The sequence below is a fragment of the Zootermopsis nevadensis genome, unplaced genomic scaffold, assembly GCF_977971745.1.
Source record: "Zootermopsis nevadensis isolate Lab colony 2312 unplaced genomic scaffold, Znev_1.0 Znev_ptg000030l, whole genome shotgun sequence".
In the NCBI taxonomy this organism is placed as follows: Eukaryota; Metazoa; Arthropoda; class Insecta; order Blattodea; family Termopsidae; genus Zootermopsis; species Zootermopsis nevadensis.
Window position 1 is genome coordinate 16,861,026 of NW_028259162.1, and position 15,121 is coordinate 16,876,146.

At 39.7% G+C, this 15,121-nt stretch overlaps 1 protein-coding gene across 2 annotated transcripts in view; it reads left to right on the plus strand.

The window, feature by feature from the left end:
* Positions 1-15,121, plus strand: part of Pkg21D (Protein kinase, cGMP-dependent at 21D) — a 119,100-nt gene that overhangs the window by 86,832 nt on the left and 17,147 nt on the right. For both annotated transcript variants that reach the window (XM_087358753.1, XM_087358752.1), the window contains exons 4-6: positions 10,605-10,810; positions 11,977-12,119; positions 14,810-14,947. In XM_087358753.1, the coding sequence (XP_087214879.1) occupies positions 10,605-10,810; positions 11,977-12,119; positions 14,810-14,947 (487 nt within the window). The remainder of the gene's footprint in view (positions 1-10,604; positions 10,811-11,976; positions 12,120-14,809; positions 14,948-15,121) is intronic.

A 15,121-nucleotide genomic window follows, 5' to 3' on the forward strand; every position in this document is an offset into this window, starting at 1 on the left:
GCGAGGAGTATTTTGTGTACGTGTCTGGTGAGTTTGTGGGCATTTAGCACTGACTTTGGGTCATAAGGGAGCATCGGGTTTCCGAATTTTCGGTAGGTCTTAGAAGGTAGGATATCTGATATTTTTGGTTTCAGGAGTTTTTGTCTTTCGACTGGGATGGAGGATTGCTGGATCCCACTACTTTTATAGTCTTGCGGGTGTTAGTTTCGTTAGTGGGGTCGAATAGGATGGTGTGAATTGTTTGGAGTAGTCGAAGGAATCCAGAATAACAGTCGTTTCTCTTGTCCGTCGGCACAGTTTAGGTGCCCTTCTTCTCACGGAGTTCCCTCAAACCTGCTCTTTCTTGCTGTGTGGTTGGGTTTGAGTGGGCTTGCCCCCTTCAGATTACGCGCCGTCTCGTATCTGATTTCTTCTACAATGCAGGATGGGAGATTATTCAACTTCGTGGGCAATATCTTCTGTGGGTAAACGTTTTGGTATGACAGAAAATCAGCACAAGCGATTTCATCTCGCACCCACTACCTGCAATATAAAACCTTTTGTAAAGACCCCAACTCAACCACTTTGAAAGTGGTAACTACAATGTTTTACCAAACGTTGGTTAACAGCAAACATCCAACGCGGCACTTATCCGAAAGCCGACGTTATACATTGAACGCCAACCGCGAAAACCTATGGACAAGAATGTGAAAAATGTTTAGATGATAATGCGGTGTAATCCTATAGCCATGTTTTATGCGATGTAGCTTGGAGTTTGCTATTGTGCCGAAGTATGTCAACATGACAATATGAAATATCTGGGTAGATAGGATACGCGTTTGGTGTTTATTAAGAAGGACTCAATTCAATAGGAATTTTCCCAAGTTCTCAGTGTATTCTTCGTTGAAAACCCTTGCTATATATTTCTGCAGTCTGGAGAACTCCATTTGTCGTTTCCTGTTTAACTTCCCTTCTTCATACAATAACCAATAACTTGGTTATGACTTTTCATATGGTTCCCTTCCACAGATCGCCATAATGGACTAGTGTTTTATTACTGCTTCTGTATTATAGCTATACCTTAGTTATTCCCTCTTGATTGGAACAGAACTTTTAGACGTATCATTCGTGATCCGAAATCGCTAGGTGTCGTTCTTGGTACGTTGATAATCCATTTCCTTTATATTGAAGGGATGATCAACTAGCTAGTATATCGGCAAACACTGCTTCTTTAAATCAGAGCTTGAAGGGGCTAGAATGGCGATATGTACCGATTGGTTTCGTTTTTATAACAGCGACGTGTGATGTTTCTGGGGATGACGATAATAAACCACAATTGCATTTGCGAGGAAATTAAAGTTAGGTGAAATATGGAGATTGATTGAAGTTCAAAATCTGTCTTCTCGTCTGTTATATAATAGAGTATAGATTAAAATATAAAATTTAAAAAGTAAAGTAAAGCTGCCCCACTATATGCCATGTAGGCTCTTGGGGGGGGGGGGGGGAGAGATTAAAATATACAAAATTATAATTTTGCCTCTTGGGTGTGAAATTTGGTCTGTTATCCGGAATTACGTGCCGAGTAGTTTGCGCTCCTGCTTCGTATTTGGGAGGCCACGGTTTCGAATCTCGGCCCGAAGACCGGATTTCCTGAGAATTCTCGTGGCATTTCGTAGTTTCTTCGGGAAAATTCCGAAATATGCACCTTAAATTAGGCTACAATCGCTTACTTTCATATTTAATATTTATTATCATCAATTGTCTTATCATTCCATTATAAAGTGCAGCTCCTGGTAGCGTCGTTAAATAAATCATAAATAATTTTTCTTTTAAAAAACTAGGTATATCATGTTAGGGAAGAACACAGATACACTGTATTTCAGAATAGGATTCTTAGGAGAATATTTGGGCCTAAAGAAATTAAGTGACAGGAGGTTGGACAATTCTGTACAACGATGAGCTCCATAACTTGTGGGCCTACTCTTCATCATATAATGTTGAGATGATCAAATCGAGGAGGAAGCTGTGTAGGGCATGTAGCGCGCATGCGGCAGTGTAGAAATGCATTCAGAATTTTGGTTTAAAAACCTGTCAGGAAGAAACCACTCGAAGAACATTTTTTTTAATCCTGCCTTTATTCAGAAGTCGCCAGGAATTTATGTTTCGTAATACAGGCAACTCTCTGTTTACAAACATTCGCTATAACGAACGTCACAATTCATTCAAAATTGCTTAAAGTCGCCAATAGATGGAGTTCCTTATAAAACGAAATTCCAAAAGTATAGTGAACACAATTGTAAGATTTAAATAAATACACTTTTAAAAAATGTATTTATTACAATAATTATCAGAAAATTATTATATGATAATTAGTGCATGGTTTTAATGCTTTAAAATGGCTGCTATCGTAAAATCTCAGGAATGCAAGATACACATAACGAACAAAAACGTATAACGAACAACGTCTTGGAACGGAACTCGTTCGTAAACCGAGAGTTGCCTGTATTTAATTCGCTTCTTCTTACTTTGTTTGGAAGATGAGTACTGAAAGTGAAAGTGTTATGAGCTGTGCTTAGAACTTCGCTTCAAGAAGAAGAAGAAGAAGAAACAGATCGTGTGGAGCTACGTTCTGTAAATTGCTCGGAATTGAACTGATGGTAGTCAGCTTCAGCTAGTTTGGACAACACGGAACTGTGACTCGTCACGTCATAACCCCCGTTTGCGTGTGTAGGAAGGTATTTCTGACCTACTCATGCCAAGATCGTACAGCGACCTCATTTTCGTTTCTGTGATATAATAAAGATGGAAATGGCGTGACCAAGGGGGTGTTGGCGCCGCTTGGGACGTGCAGTTAGAGGTCCCCACGGACGAATTAATAACCAGAGACATGATAGTCTATATAAGTGCGATGCAGCATCGGCTTCTGATGTGACAATTCGGTAACTTCGCGACACTAAAAATCAGCCTTAAAAGTTCCCAAACAAATATTTGTCTTGTCTGAAGTTTTGTGTGATCTTTCGCGAACAAAAGTAGACCTATATCAGCGCTTTGTGTGCACTTCATACCTGACTTTCGCATGTTCAAAATGTCGCCGGTTTGAACAGTACCGATATGGAGTCCGTGAAACTTCTTACGTGGGAATAAATTAACGTTATAAAATGCAGAGCAACGAAATGTATCTTCAAAATCTTTAGTAAGTCTTGCTGAAGTTTATGATGTAAAAGAAAAATTGACAGCGTGAAGTGAATTTACTTACAACTTAGATTTGGTGGCCATTACTGCGTCACATCCAAAAATTTGAGACGTAGCTGTTTTAAATCTACGTCCGAGCGGATATTGATTCAAGTGTTTGTGATATTTCTAATCCCCTGTGGACAAATACCGAAAAAAATTATGTATCACCGTTTCTTCCTTCCTGTTTAATGAATTACAGTCGCTGCAGTTCATTCATCGTCGTTAAAGAACTCAAAACACAAACAGTAATTCTGCACTTCAAATTGTTAGATGGATATTTGAGGCAACGGTGAAAATTCTTCGGCCGATGGCTTTAGCACCGCGCTGGAGTTGTGTTTCGGTCAGCTTCACATGGCGACTTACGCCCTTGGTACCCTGATATAACTCATCCTGTAGATCGATCTTTTCAAATTTGTAATATGGACAGCTGGTGTTGCTGGGAGTGGGTCACAACCTTACAGCAGCTCTGCTGGTAATTGGATTACCTTGTACTGTTTACTTCCATTCGACAACTGAAGGCCTGGTCCAACTGCAACGAGCCCAACTTCTTTAATGGCACGAAACAACCGGAAGAATGAGCGAGGAGATCGGAGCGGGGAAGATAAAGAGAGAGTCCTTTCTGCGCATGTCAGTTCTTGACCATTGAGGCGGTCTCAATGAGAATCTATATATTTCAGTTATTTATTCGCAAATTCGAAACCTGCTCTGAACATAGGTGTTTGTCCCGTTCTTAAGACAAATTTCCACCTCTCTTTGTAGCCTTACATTATGTCTCATGATTCGTGCTCAGTCAGTACCATAGATAACTGGTCATTATAGTATCTGCCTACTGATTGGGTGACTGAGGTTCGATCCCCGGCAGGGGTAAAGGATTTTTCTTCTAGCCGCTGTGTCCATCCCGGTTCTGGGGTTAGTAAGCCTCCTATCAATTGGATACATGGTTCCTTTTTCCAGGGTAAATAAAACGCGGTTGGGGAGTGGCGCTGACCTAGTGCCTAGGTGAAGATTGAACAGGGGCTATATCTACTTTTCTCTCAAACCAGTGTCTGTCTTCTTAGAAACATTTGAAACAATGGCAAATTCTTATTAAATTTTGTACGAACATCATGCATGGCTCTTTGTATTTTGTAATTTAGCACCATCGAGTATATCAACATGGCTGTAGCGTAAATTTGTGAGGTTAGAGTGGCATTAGCGTCACTTACTGTAGATTCCTGAAATGCAAAATAATCAACTTTTGTAAAGCAGTTCTTTTAAATAAATGATAAACACAAAAGAACTTTGTTCTTTAAGAATGATAAGGAAAACAAATTCGGCGTACTTGAAACTTAACATCTACACCAGTCGATAGATGAACTCTCAGAGGTTTGTACACACCTCACAAGAGACTAGATATGTGCTTCACGAGAGACACTGCAGATGTCAGAACGATACTCCAACTCGTCCCAAACTTTGTTTATTGTCCCTGGTGATGGAAGCTGTGTCATCTGTAATTAGCTACCTCATCTCTGGCGTGAATGGATACTCGGCTGGGTGGTTCCGTGTGAAATTCTGCGTAAAATGTACGCTGCACAGCTGTTACAGACTCTTTCTTCGCTAACTGCAGAACACACCAACTCCTCTGTTGTGCGGGTAGCCATTTTCAAACCTAGTGGCATCTAGCGGAGGCGCGCAACAACAATAACAATCACTCCGGTCATTTGAGACAAAACTTTGAGTTTTTTTCTCTCGAATGACGTGGGTGTGAAGTACGAGGTGCGATCGGAAAGTTTACAGACTGTGTCAATAGAGGGCGAACCGGATGTAGTACGAGCTTCTGCCGCTAGGGGGTGCGGCCTACATTCATAAATTGTTTCTTAATTACGGGCGTTTTGGTAGTGCATTACACCGACCCTCCTGCGATTTCGGAATGGCGTGTGCATCAAATTTTGCCAAAGACTCGCCAAAACGGCTACGGAAACCTATGAAATGCTAAAGCAAGCATTTGGGGAGTCCGCAATGGGTCGTGCACAAACTTTTGTGTGGCATTCACGTTTTAAAAATGGCCGAACCTCTGTCGATGATGACGAGCGTTCTGGACGACAATATTCGAGCACAACGCCCGAAAATGTTACGAAGATTCGGCAGGCCATTCACGAAGATCGATGTCGTACCATCAACGACTTGTGCGACATTGTTGGGACCTGTCAGCTGATTCTAAAGGAAGAACTCCACATGCGACGCATCCTTTCTGAGGACCAGAAGCAGAATCGACTTCTCGTTTGTCAGGAGCTCAAAGATCTTGCAAGAACCGACCCCAACTTCCTTTCTAAGCTCCGTGTGACTTCTTCCTCTTCCCAAAGATGAAAATTCAGCTAAAGGGAAGGAGATTTGAGACGATAGAAGAGATTCAGGCAGAATCGCAGATGGTGCTTGACAGGCTGACAAAGAAAGATTTCCAGGAATGCTTCCAGGCTTGGCAGCGGCGCTGGGATCGTTGTGTTCACTCCCAGGGGAACTACTTCGAGGGTGATGGATGAATTTAATACCTGAGATAAGTGTACGGGTTTTTATAGGCGCAGTCTTGAAACTTTCCGATCGCACCTCGTATCGACAAAAGTGAAACGAGTTCATTCATTTCTTCCATGTCCAACGCTTCTGTCATGAAGAAGCTATGCAATATAACCAGCAAACCTTTGAGATGCCCCCCCCCCCACACACACACACACACAATTACATACAGGTTGTTTAGTCACGTTAACCGCCGCCTTGGTTTTCAGAAATTTGTATGGAAATAAATATTTGAGAAACAGTATCCTACACATTTAAAATTATTGTTTATTGCGGGGGGTCCTGTGTGTCCGTCTTCATATTTCGTTTACAGAATTAACATGTGAAATTTGCCATGCAAATTTACATTTATTCCATTTCTATTCACTATAACACATACTGTACACGAAGTTCAAATTGAATTTTATCAAATTTTTCAAAACAAAACATATGATGACAACATAAAATATAGATGTTATTAAGATCTGTACCTCTCATTCATAAATATTTTCTATGTAATTTATACTTAACGAAGGGCAAAGAAGAAGAATTTATGGCTGTTCATTGTTTATTAGCTTTGTCATTAATGGGCTGTATGAAGAATAATAATTTTCAGTGCTGATAGCTTTGTGTATACAGTAAATGAACACCAAGACCACTGAGGGATCAAATGTCGCATAGAACGCACTTGGAAATTGTCTTCTCTCTCGTTATTTAAAATAAAAAAATGCCTGCAGTTGGATACAGAGATTTGCTTCACGATTTCATGGCTGTCATTGGTTAAATATCACGCGACTACCGGATTTATTTTAACTGGACAGATTTAGGGATAACTGAGCGCCGGAATAAAGTTCAGTAAAGTAAGGCATAATGACCATGTGACGAAAGTGAAGCTACTACTTTCAATTTCGTAAGGGCTGTGGTGCCACGAAGTAGTAGCTTTCGTCACATTGCCATTATGCCTTATTTTATTGAAGTCGCATAGGTGTTTGAAAAGTTACTGGGATGACTCCAAAAGCATTTATTCCTTGGAAAACCAGGCTAAAGACAAAACGAGATCGGATTTCTACTTAGAGTTGGCGGAGGCTGACAGAACGGTTACGATCTAATAACTGTTGCGAAAGGCCGACACTTTATATAACTTCTTCACACCCTCTCAGGAGCTTCACACAGTATTACAGTACCCAATGTTCGATTCAAAAGTTCAGTCAGGCAGTAACTCAATCCAGAAAGTAACTGGCCACGAACTGGAGAACCCGGGTTCATTTACCGGCATCAGTATTCCGTTCCCGGGGGGGGGGGGGGGGTTAAAGTAGCCTGAACGTGACGCTGGCAGTTAGTGATCAGACTGCGTTGACGCCTTCTTTGAACGGAGTTACGTAGCTTTCTTCTATCGGCAGCATATTTCATAAACGGATTTCGGCCAAATTACGTAGTAGGAAGTCGGACTCTGCCTGACAGAATGGTTTACTTTCTCCAAGTTATTTTCTTTTTTCTTTTTTTAGTGTTCTGTCTGACGACAGGTCCATATGAACAGGATCCTTCCATCCTTTTCTCGGACTGGGACCTGTTCATATACGTTCTTGGCAGATGATCCAGAAGTGGTTTGCCATTGCCTTCTTCTGTGTGTGTGTGAATGGAGTAATTGTTGGGATGCCACGGAGAAACCGGAGAAGCCCCCGGAGGAAAACTCCGTGTTGCCTAGACCACGGCCTAGCCCAACACAAGTTATAAATTCGGGCACCGCCGGGAATCGAACCCGGGACCCCAGGATTACAAGGCCAGCGTTCTAACCGCTAGACCACCTCATATTATTATTATTTAGTGTTCTGTCTGACGACAGGTCCATATGAACAGGATCCTTCGATCCTTTTCTCGGACTGGGACCTGTTCATATACGTTCTTGGCAGATGATCCAGAAGTGGTTTGCCATTGCCTTCTTCTGTGTGTGAATGGAGTAATTGTTGGGATGCCGCGGAGAAACCGGGGAAGCCCCCGGAGGAAAACTCCGTGTTGCCTAGACCACGGCCTTGCCCAACACAAGTTATAAATTCGGGCACCGCCGGGAATCGAACCCGAGACCCCAGCATTACAAGGCCAGTGTTCTAACCGCTAGACCACCGTGGCTTTTCTCCAAGTACCAGCACAAAAAACATTCACGCGTTAAATCCTTGCCTAGTATTGTTGCACTATTTATAATTACAAAGCAGAAATAGGATGTATATTTACGACATGGGAATGAAAATAAGAAGATAATCATAATTTTGGTATGGAAAGTACGGTGTGAAAGGTACTGGTAAGGTATCATGAAGGCGACAACAGCAACTGTTAAGTAGCGGTTGAGTTTTTCACGGCGGTGAGTCCGAAGATGGGTGTCTTCTAGGTTGTAGAGCCGTGTGGCATAGTAGTTTACCAACGTTTCAGAGGTACTTGCTGCCCCCATCATCAGGGCGATGAGTAACATGAAGGCGATCTTCAGAAGTAACAACTTACCAACACATTACAACTTCGTCTTAAATTTGAACCTCGCCTGTGCCTTTCGTGGGAATAGAGACGTTTCGTTTTATGACCTGTGAGAGACAAAGTAGAACTGGGGCAGGTTTTTCTCCTAGAACGTTTCTTATTGGTCATAATTCGTCTGATGCAGCATATGAAGTTGTCATCACCTGACCGATGAGATATTCAATCTGGATGCATCGGCACGTTATCACAATCTCGGTTCTCAATATTGTAACTTCATTTCTGATCACGAACCTGGCTGGACTCAAAGTAAGAACGTTTGGTCTGAGTATGGCTGTCTTCAATCTCGTCACACTGTTCAGTAACAACCTTAGATCTCACAAAGTCTGGATTGCTTATTATTTTAACGGCCACGATCATTGGGATCTTGGGTTCGGATTCCTTCGACTTATGGATAATCTGTATGCATTTCTTGTGTATCTTCCTGTGAAGCCTTCATCTCCAATCCAAGAAGTGCGGCCGTTTGTCTTGATAAGAATTCCCTTTAAGCTCGTCTAAATATTATTTAAATATAATATATAAAATAAGTACCGCAAATAAAACGCAGTACTTCACCGTTGCAAAGATCAGTTCATTAATGCTATTTAAGAAAATAGCCGCTGTTTACAGTGAGAATCATGCGAAACTCACAAATAAAAAATGGAGAGTAACTGATCACAGAAGTAAGTGGGAAAAAAGGTTACATTGGACTTCAAAGAACTCTGTAATAGAGAAGGCCAGCGCTTGAGTCTGCTTTCAGGGCGAAGAAAAGCATAGGTTAACTTATCACCAGTTTGACACAGTGAGTGTGGTCTCCGAGACTGCAGTTATTCGTGTTTGAATGAACAGCGAACATGGCGTTTATACCGACCATTACCATTACCGCCCATTATCGTAAACTGTGAGACCGTACACATTAATACTACGCTCTGTGTCTGGTTAGATGGCCTACAGTTTATCGTTCCGACCCTCCCTGGAGACAGACGAAGCCAGTGAATAACGTAGGATTTGTACAGTTCGTAGAGATATGCAAGACTGGAGTTAGTACAATTCAGTTAGTCCGGAAGTCTGTTATTTCCAGTGCTAATTGACACATGAGATGTAATATCGCACACAGACGAACATAAACTGATTGATTTCACAGGATTTAGCCATACAGTAATGATGACGTAAGGTATTTGATGTGAAATCATTCTGCAGATAATTGTATGTCAGTGATGGAAAGTAAGTCCTATGTTAATTTTTAATAACGTGTGCTTTAAAAACAGTAAACCAAACGGCATTCTTGAGATCATAATATTGTATGGAATATGTTTGTATTTTTTTAATGCCATGACTTCATACATTTGAAAGATTGGTGTTTTCCAACAGGAAAATGGATGTAACGTATTAAAAAGGTATAAATACAATATATGGCTACTTTTAATGTGGATTTGAAATGTCATTGCCAATATGTTGATCATGAGAGTTGTGGGATACTTTTTAGTAATATGGCCACTAAAGCTACAGGGAACAGAATAACATGAAACTTTGTCATTAACAAGTAAATACTAAAAAAAGAAAACAGAAATAAAAAAATACATAAGTGGTAAGACAAAATGCTTTAGGTATGTAAGTAATGTTAACAGGTCTGTGTATCATATACTAGACTCTTTCTAGCACTCTTATACAAAGAAAATAACTCAGGAAGTCAAAGAAATGTAATAACCATAGTAAGTCTTGAGGTTTTGACAGCGGTGAGTCTGAAGATTGCTGTCTTCTGGGTTGTTGCACCATGTAGTCTGGTAGATGTCAACCAGCGTTTCAGAGGTCATTGCCCTGATGATGGAGGCAGCATGACCTTTGAAACGTTGGTGGACATCTACCAGACTACATGGCGCAACAACCCAGAAGACAGCAATCTTAATATCTGAAGCTTTATAAGATTGCACATGTTTGATCAAAGGATGATGGTATATTAGAAGATTTTATTGAGGTATGTCGCTGTGAAAGCTTCAAATCATAAATTGTATTCTACTTATAGGTACATATTAATTTATTCAGTGTCCAAATAGACTCAGTTACTCTTATGTTGCTGTTATTTTCTCAACAAAGCAATGGACTCGTTGCTTCCGCAGTCCAGGCATTCTCATATACATCCTGTGCAACATAAAGATAAGTCTGTAAGAGCCTGCTCCAATTTAATGCTAGTGTTATTTCCACCTCAGAAGTTTGCAATACATTGTGGTATTGCTGTTCCCACCTCAGTCTTTTGCAGGACAGCATGTTGGTAAAACTGAAATTTCATGTTCAAAGTTAATAAACTGCTTTACTAGTTTAATGATTCATTTTTATCTTTCTAAAATGTTGAATTTTTGTTGCAGAGTGTGCTACAGCAAGCAACAAGCTTTTCACAAGATGGGGACCTGTTGGCAAGCCTGCATGATCAACATGGGATGGCTGGTCAGATGCACCAACAGTTGGTCAGTGTGTCCAACACAAACAAGAAGCAGGGCGTGTCGGGCGAGAGCTCTGATTTGGGACAGACTGCCGAGAACATCCAGATCGTGAGATTTGAGAAGGACTTCCGGTATGTCTCTGTCTGGAACAAAATAATCTTTGAGAACCTGGTAGTTGCTTATTTAGTTAAGAAATTACCTGTTGTTGAACTGTCAGTTTGCCTTGGGCTAGTTTATTTCTGTTCACATTTTCACACCTTTTTCTCTGACAGCCAGTTTAACAAATTCCCTGAGAAGAAGCACTGAACTCAAGATGGTATGTTACTATGGAACCAGAAATATCATGTCTTGGAATTATTTTATTTTAAATTTTGCCCTCAGAATCTGTTTCTCTGAGGTTCATCTTGGTGTTACTTTCCCTAACAATCTACAGTTATTTCACTGTTCTTTCATTCCCTGTTGTTATGGGAAAACATATTTGATTCTGTGATGTACCACTTGAGTACATCCTCAGTGTCTCTGTCCATATGGTTTATTTTAACATTGCGTTACCAGTGTCTTTGACTACCGTGAACATTCTGTGAGATTTTTGAGTCAACTTTTATCAAGAATCCTTAAAAATCCGTGGCGTAACAGCTCCAGAGAGCCAAAGCCGACTAACTTGACTGCTGGCCTCACATGCCTAAGTAGAGGTGAACGATCATCCAACCAGATATAGGGTGACGTGTGGTCAGCACGACGAACCCCCAGCCATTGCTAACTTTCCTGACCAGATTACGCTATACATTGTAGCTCCCCAATTTCCTCACGATGCTGGGTTGACACCGGTCCATATACTGGTCGAAAGCTCATGAGAAAATTTCTTATCCCCCGAGACTCGAACCAGCACGTATTTCGTATCGCCGGTCTGAAGCATGATGCCTCAGACCGCGTGGCTATGGCGCGGGACTATGAAGAAGCCTTGCCCACACTAATTAAACCTTCTTATTTGTTCATTCTAACAATTTTAGGTGAATGGTACAAACTATGAAGCGCCTTCATGTCTGATTGTTTTCATTCCTTGCTCGGTTCACTTCTTTTAAGACCAAATTTATCTTTAAACATTTTTGGTCTCCACTGTCTTACACTGTAGAAATAAGATACTACTTCAGTTCTCATATAATTTGTGAATTCATGAAAATTAGTAAGTTCAGAAATTTACAAATTGGAACCAGAAGTGTGTTCCACATATATTTCATTGTGTGTTGTTTGTTTTCGCACTTTGATTCTTTAGAGTCATAATCTGTATTTTTTTCAGATCAAAGCAACTGATAAAAGATGCCATTATGGATAATGATTTCTTGAAGAATCTCGATTCCAGCCAAGTGCGGGAGCTGGTGGATTCGATGTATCCGTTAGAGTATGCCAAGGGCAGTTACGTAATCCGGGAAGGGGAGGCAGGTATGGTATCGGATATCATATGAGTCCTTACTTTCCTTGGTTTTCATATATAATTTACTTGTAAAATTTCTCTACAGAATTTAGTTGATTTAGTTGGAACACTACATTGAAAGTTGTAAAAATAACTAATTTTGATTCTAAAAATTGTGCATTGTTAACCGTTCCTTACACGATGTGAAAATCTTACTTTAGTAAACATTTCAAAAAGTCTCATACTGCAGAAATGAGTAAATAATATGAAATATCAACATCTTTAAGGTCTGTGATATTTATTTAATTTTATATATTTATTTATAGTTTATTTTATGACACTGTCAGTAGCTCAAATGAGGAGATGTTAGTGAGTAATGAATTAGAAATGACGTCGGAGGAAATGGTGTTCACCTATCCTGACATTTGACTGGAGGGACTGAGGAAAACCATGACTTTAGTCAGGCTATCTGGTCTCCAAGCAAAGATTTGAAACAGGAAACTCCAAAATATGAAACGGAAGTGCTTACCATTTGACCACAATGTTTGGTAATATTTATTTAAAACATTTTTGATAGACCGTGTAATTAACAAAAATATTCGTACAATAATTTATTTACCGTCTTTACACAAACTTAAAAATGTTGTTAAAATTACTTAAAATTATAACATTTTTTCATTAGATACTAGATCTTGTTACATTTTACATTTGACGACATGTTTCGATGTTATCTCATCATCATCAGGTCTATCAATTAAAATCTGTTGCACTTCTTGCTCTGCGTATATTGATTTGTTTTATTTGTTTGATTTTTTAAGTTCCTTCCATTAAATTTGAAGGCTGTGCCCGGATGCTTTAAATCGGGTTGTATGTGATGTGTTGTGTCCGATATTACAGGCCAGTAGATTGCAACTCACACAACACATCACATACAACCCGATTTAAAGCATCCGGGCACAGCCTTCAAATTTAATGGAAGGAACTTAAAAAATCAAACAAATAAAACAAATCAATATACGCAGAGCAAGAAGTGCAACAGATTTTAATTGATAGACCTGATGATGATGAGATAACATCGAAACATGTCGTCAAATGTAAAATGTAACAAGATCTAGTATCTAATGAAAAAATGTTATAATTTTAAGTAATTTTAACAACATTTTTAAGTTTGTGTAAAGACGGTAAATAAATTATTGTATTAATAAACACAAACATGACGCAATTAAGATATAAAAAAAAAATATTCGTATGAAATTATTTAAGCTTCATGCTGTGCAATGTCATTGTTTATCAGCTGTCTCAGTGGTGTGGATGTGTCTGCAGAATATTAATATAAAGGTTATTGAAGGACACAAAATTACAATATAAAATGTGTTTTCCAGATTGTAATACAATTTTCCAATGTTGTCCTGAATAGCTGAAGACGAACATCTCATGCTACTACCAAATATACGGAATGTTTTGTTATTGAATATTGACTTTTTCTGATGGGGCAATATCAAGGTAGTTCATCACTTAGCTTGTCTTTTGTTAAATTGAAATTGCCATGTCATATGGCCACTCAACCATTTATGACAGTTTTCAGTACAAAGGTGTTTTATCTATCCTATCGTATCTACTAAATAAATAATCAAAAAATAATTCAGTATAAAACATGTAGCAGTATGTTTAGGAATTCATATTGAGGAGGAGTGTTCCATACAATGGATCAATAAAAATTATATTATCTTACTTACATTTCTTTCATAACTGCATATTTATGCATTCTTTGCATGAAGTGCATAGCAAGAACATAATAATGGGCTGGTCGTGTCTGTCCGTCCTTCCATCTGTGTGTCCGGTCAATTCAAATTGAGAACCACTGGTCAGATTTTAGATGAAATTTGATGTGGAAGTTGTGCTATTCTGCACGACCTCAAAATTTTGCTATTGAACATCCTACGAGCTGTGATAACCAAATGACAGATGGGAAAAATCATGAGGTACACATTGAGGTGCTGTGATTTGGTGGCCAAAGTGAGAACAATCAAACAAGGCTAATGTCATGCCTCTAAATGTATGTTGCATGGAATGCATGATGATATGGATTAATATTAAGATAATAAATAATCCTAGTCCTAATGAATGACGATATTATGTGTATTCTGGTATCCATCCAATGGCACTACAGACCAAGTTTGGGCCTTGGCCTCCTCCCATGTGGGAGGTTTCTTGGTCTGTGAAATGTGCATTTGTGAGTAGTAAGTGACAAGGCCAGTGCCTCTGCACAATTTCTACTCAATTATGACTTGTCTGCTAGAGCCATCTAGTAGAGAATCAGGAGAGACTTGGGTGAGAAATGGCCACTGAATTTTGCTTGCAAAACATCTCGTTCATGCTCGTAAGGTTCTTTTACATGCCACAAATCTACGATATGGAACCATCGGCTTTACTTCCCCTCCGAAGGAAGTTGCGCTATGGATTTTTATCACCTTTAAAAATCCATCTACCTCAACCAAGTTTTAACCCACAAACCTTGGGTCCAGTGGCGAGCACGATAACCACCAAGGGTGGCGTATTTTGGTATAGAATACGCTTTTCGAGCTTGTTTCATCTGTTCTACTCTGACAAATGCAAAACAGGTTTTAAGATTACATTCTATTAATTCCTTTAACAAGCAATATTGTATTTGTGCACCTGAAAGCTCTTAACCCAGAAGTGTTTGCACTTTTTGTTGCAGGTTCTCATTTGTATGTTTCTTCTGAGGGGGAGTTTGAGGTTATAAAGGAAGAAAAGGTGTTGGGAAGGATGGGACCTGGCAAGGCATTCGGTGAACTTGCCATACTGTACAACTGCACCCGGACAGCTTCCATCAGAGGTGAGGTACCAACCAGTGATCATGTGCAAATGTGGCTGAAACATGTAATATATCAGCCTTATGAACAAAGTACCTGTTACGGGCTATCTAGACCTAATGCTAAAAACAGTGATGAAGATGATAAATACCAGTATGCCAGCTGAAGTACAATGACTCATCAAAGCAAAGTCCATA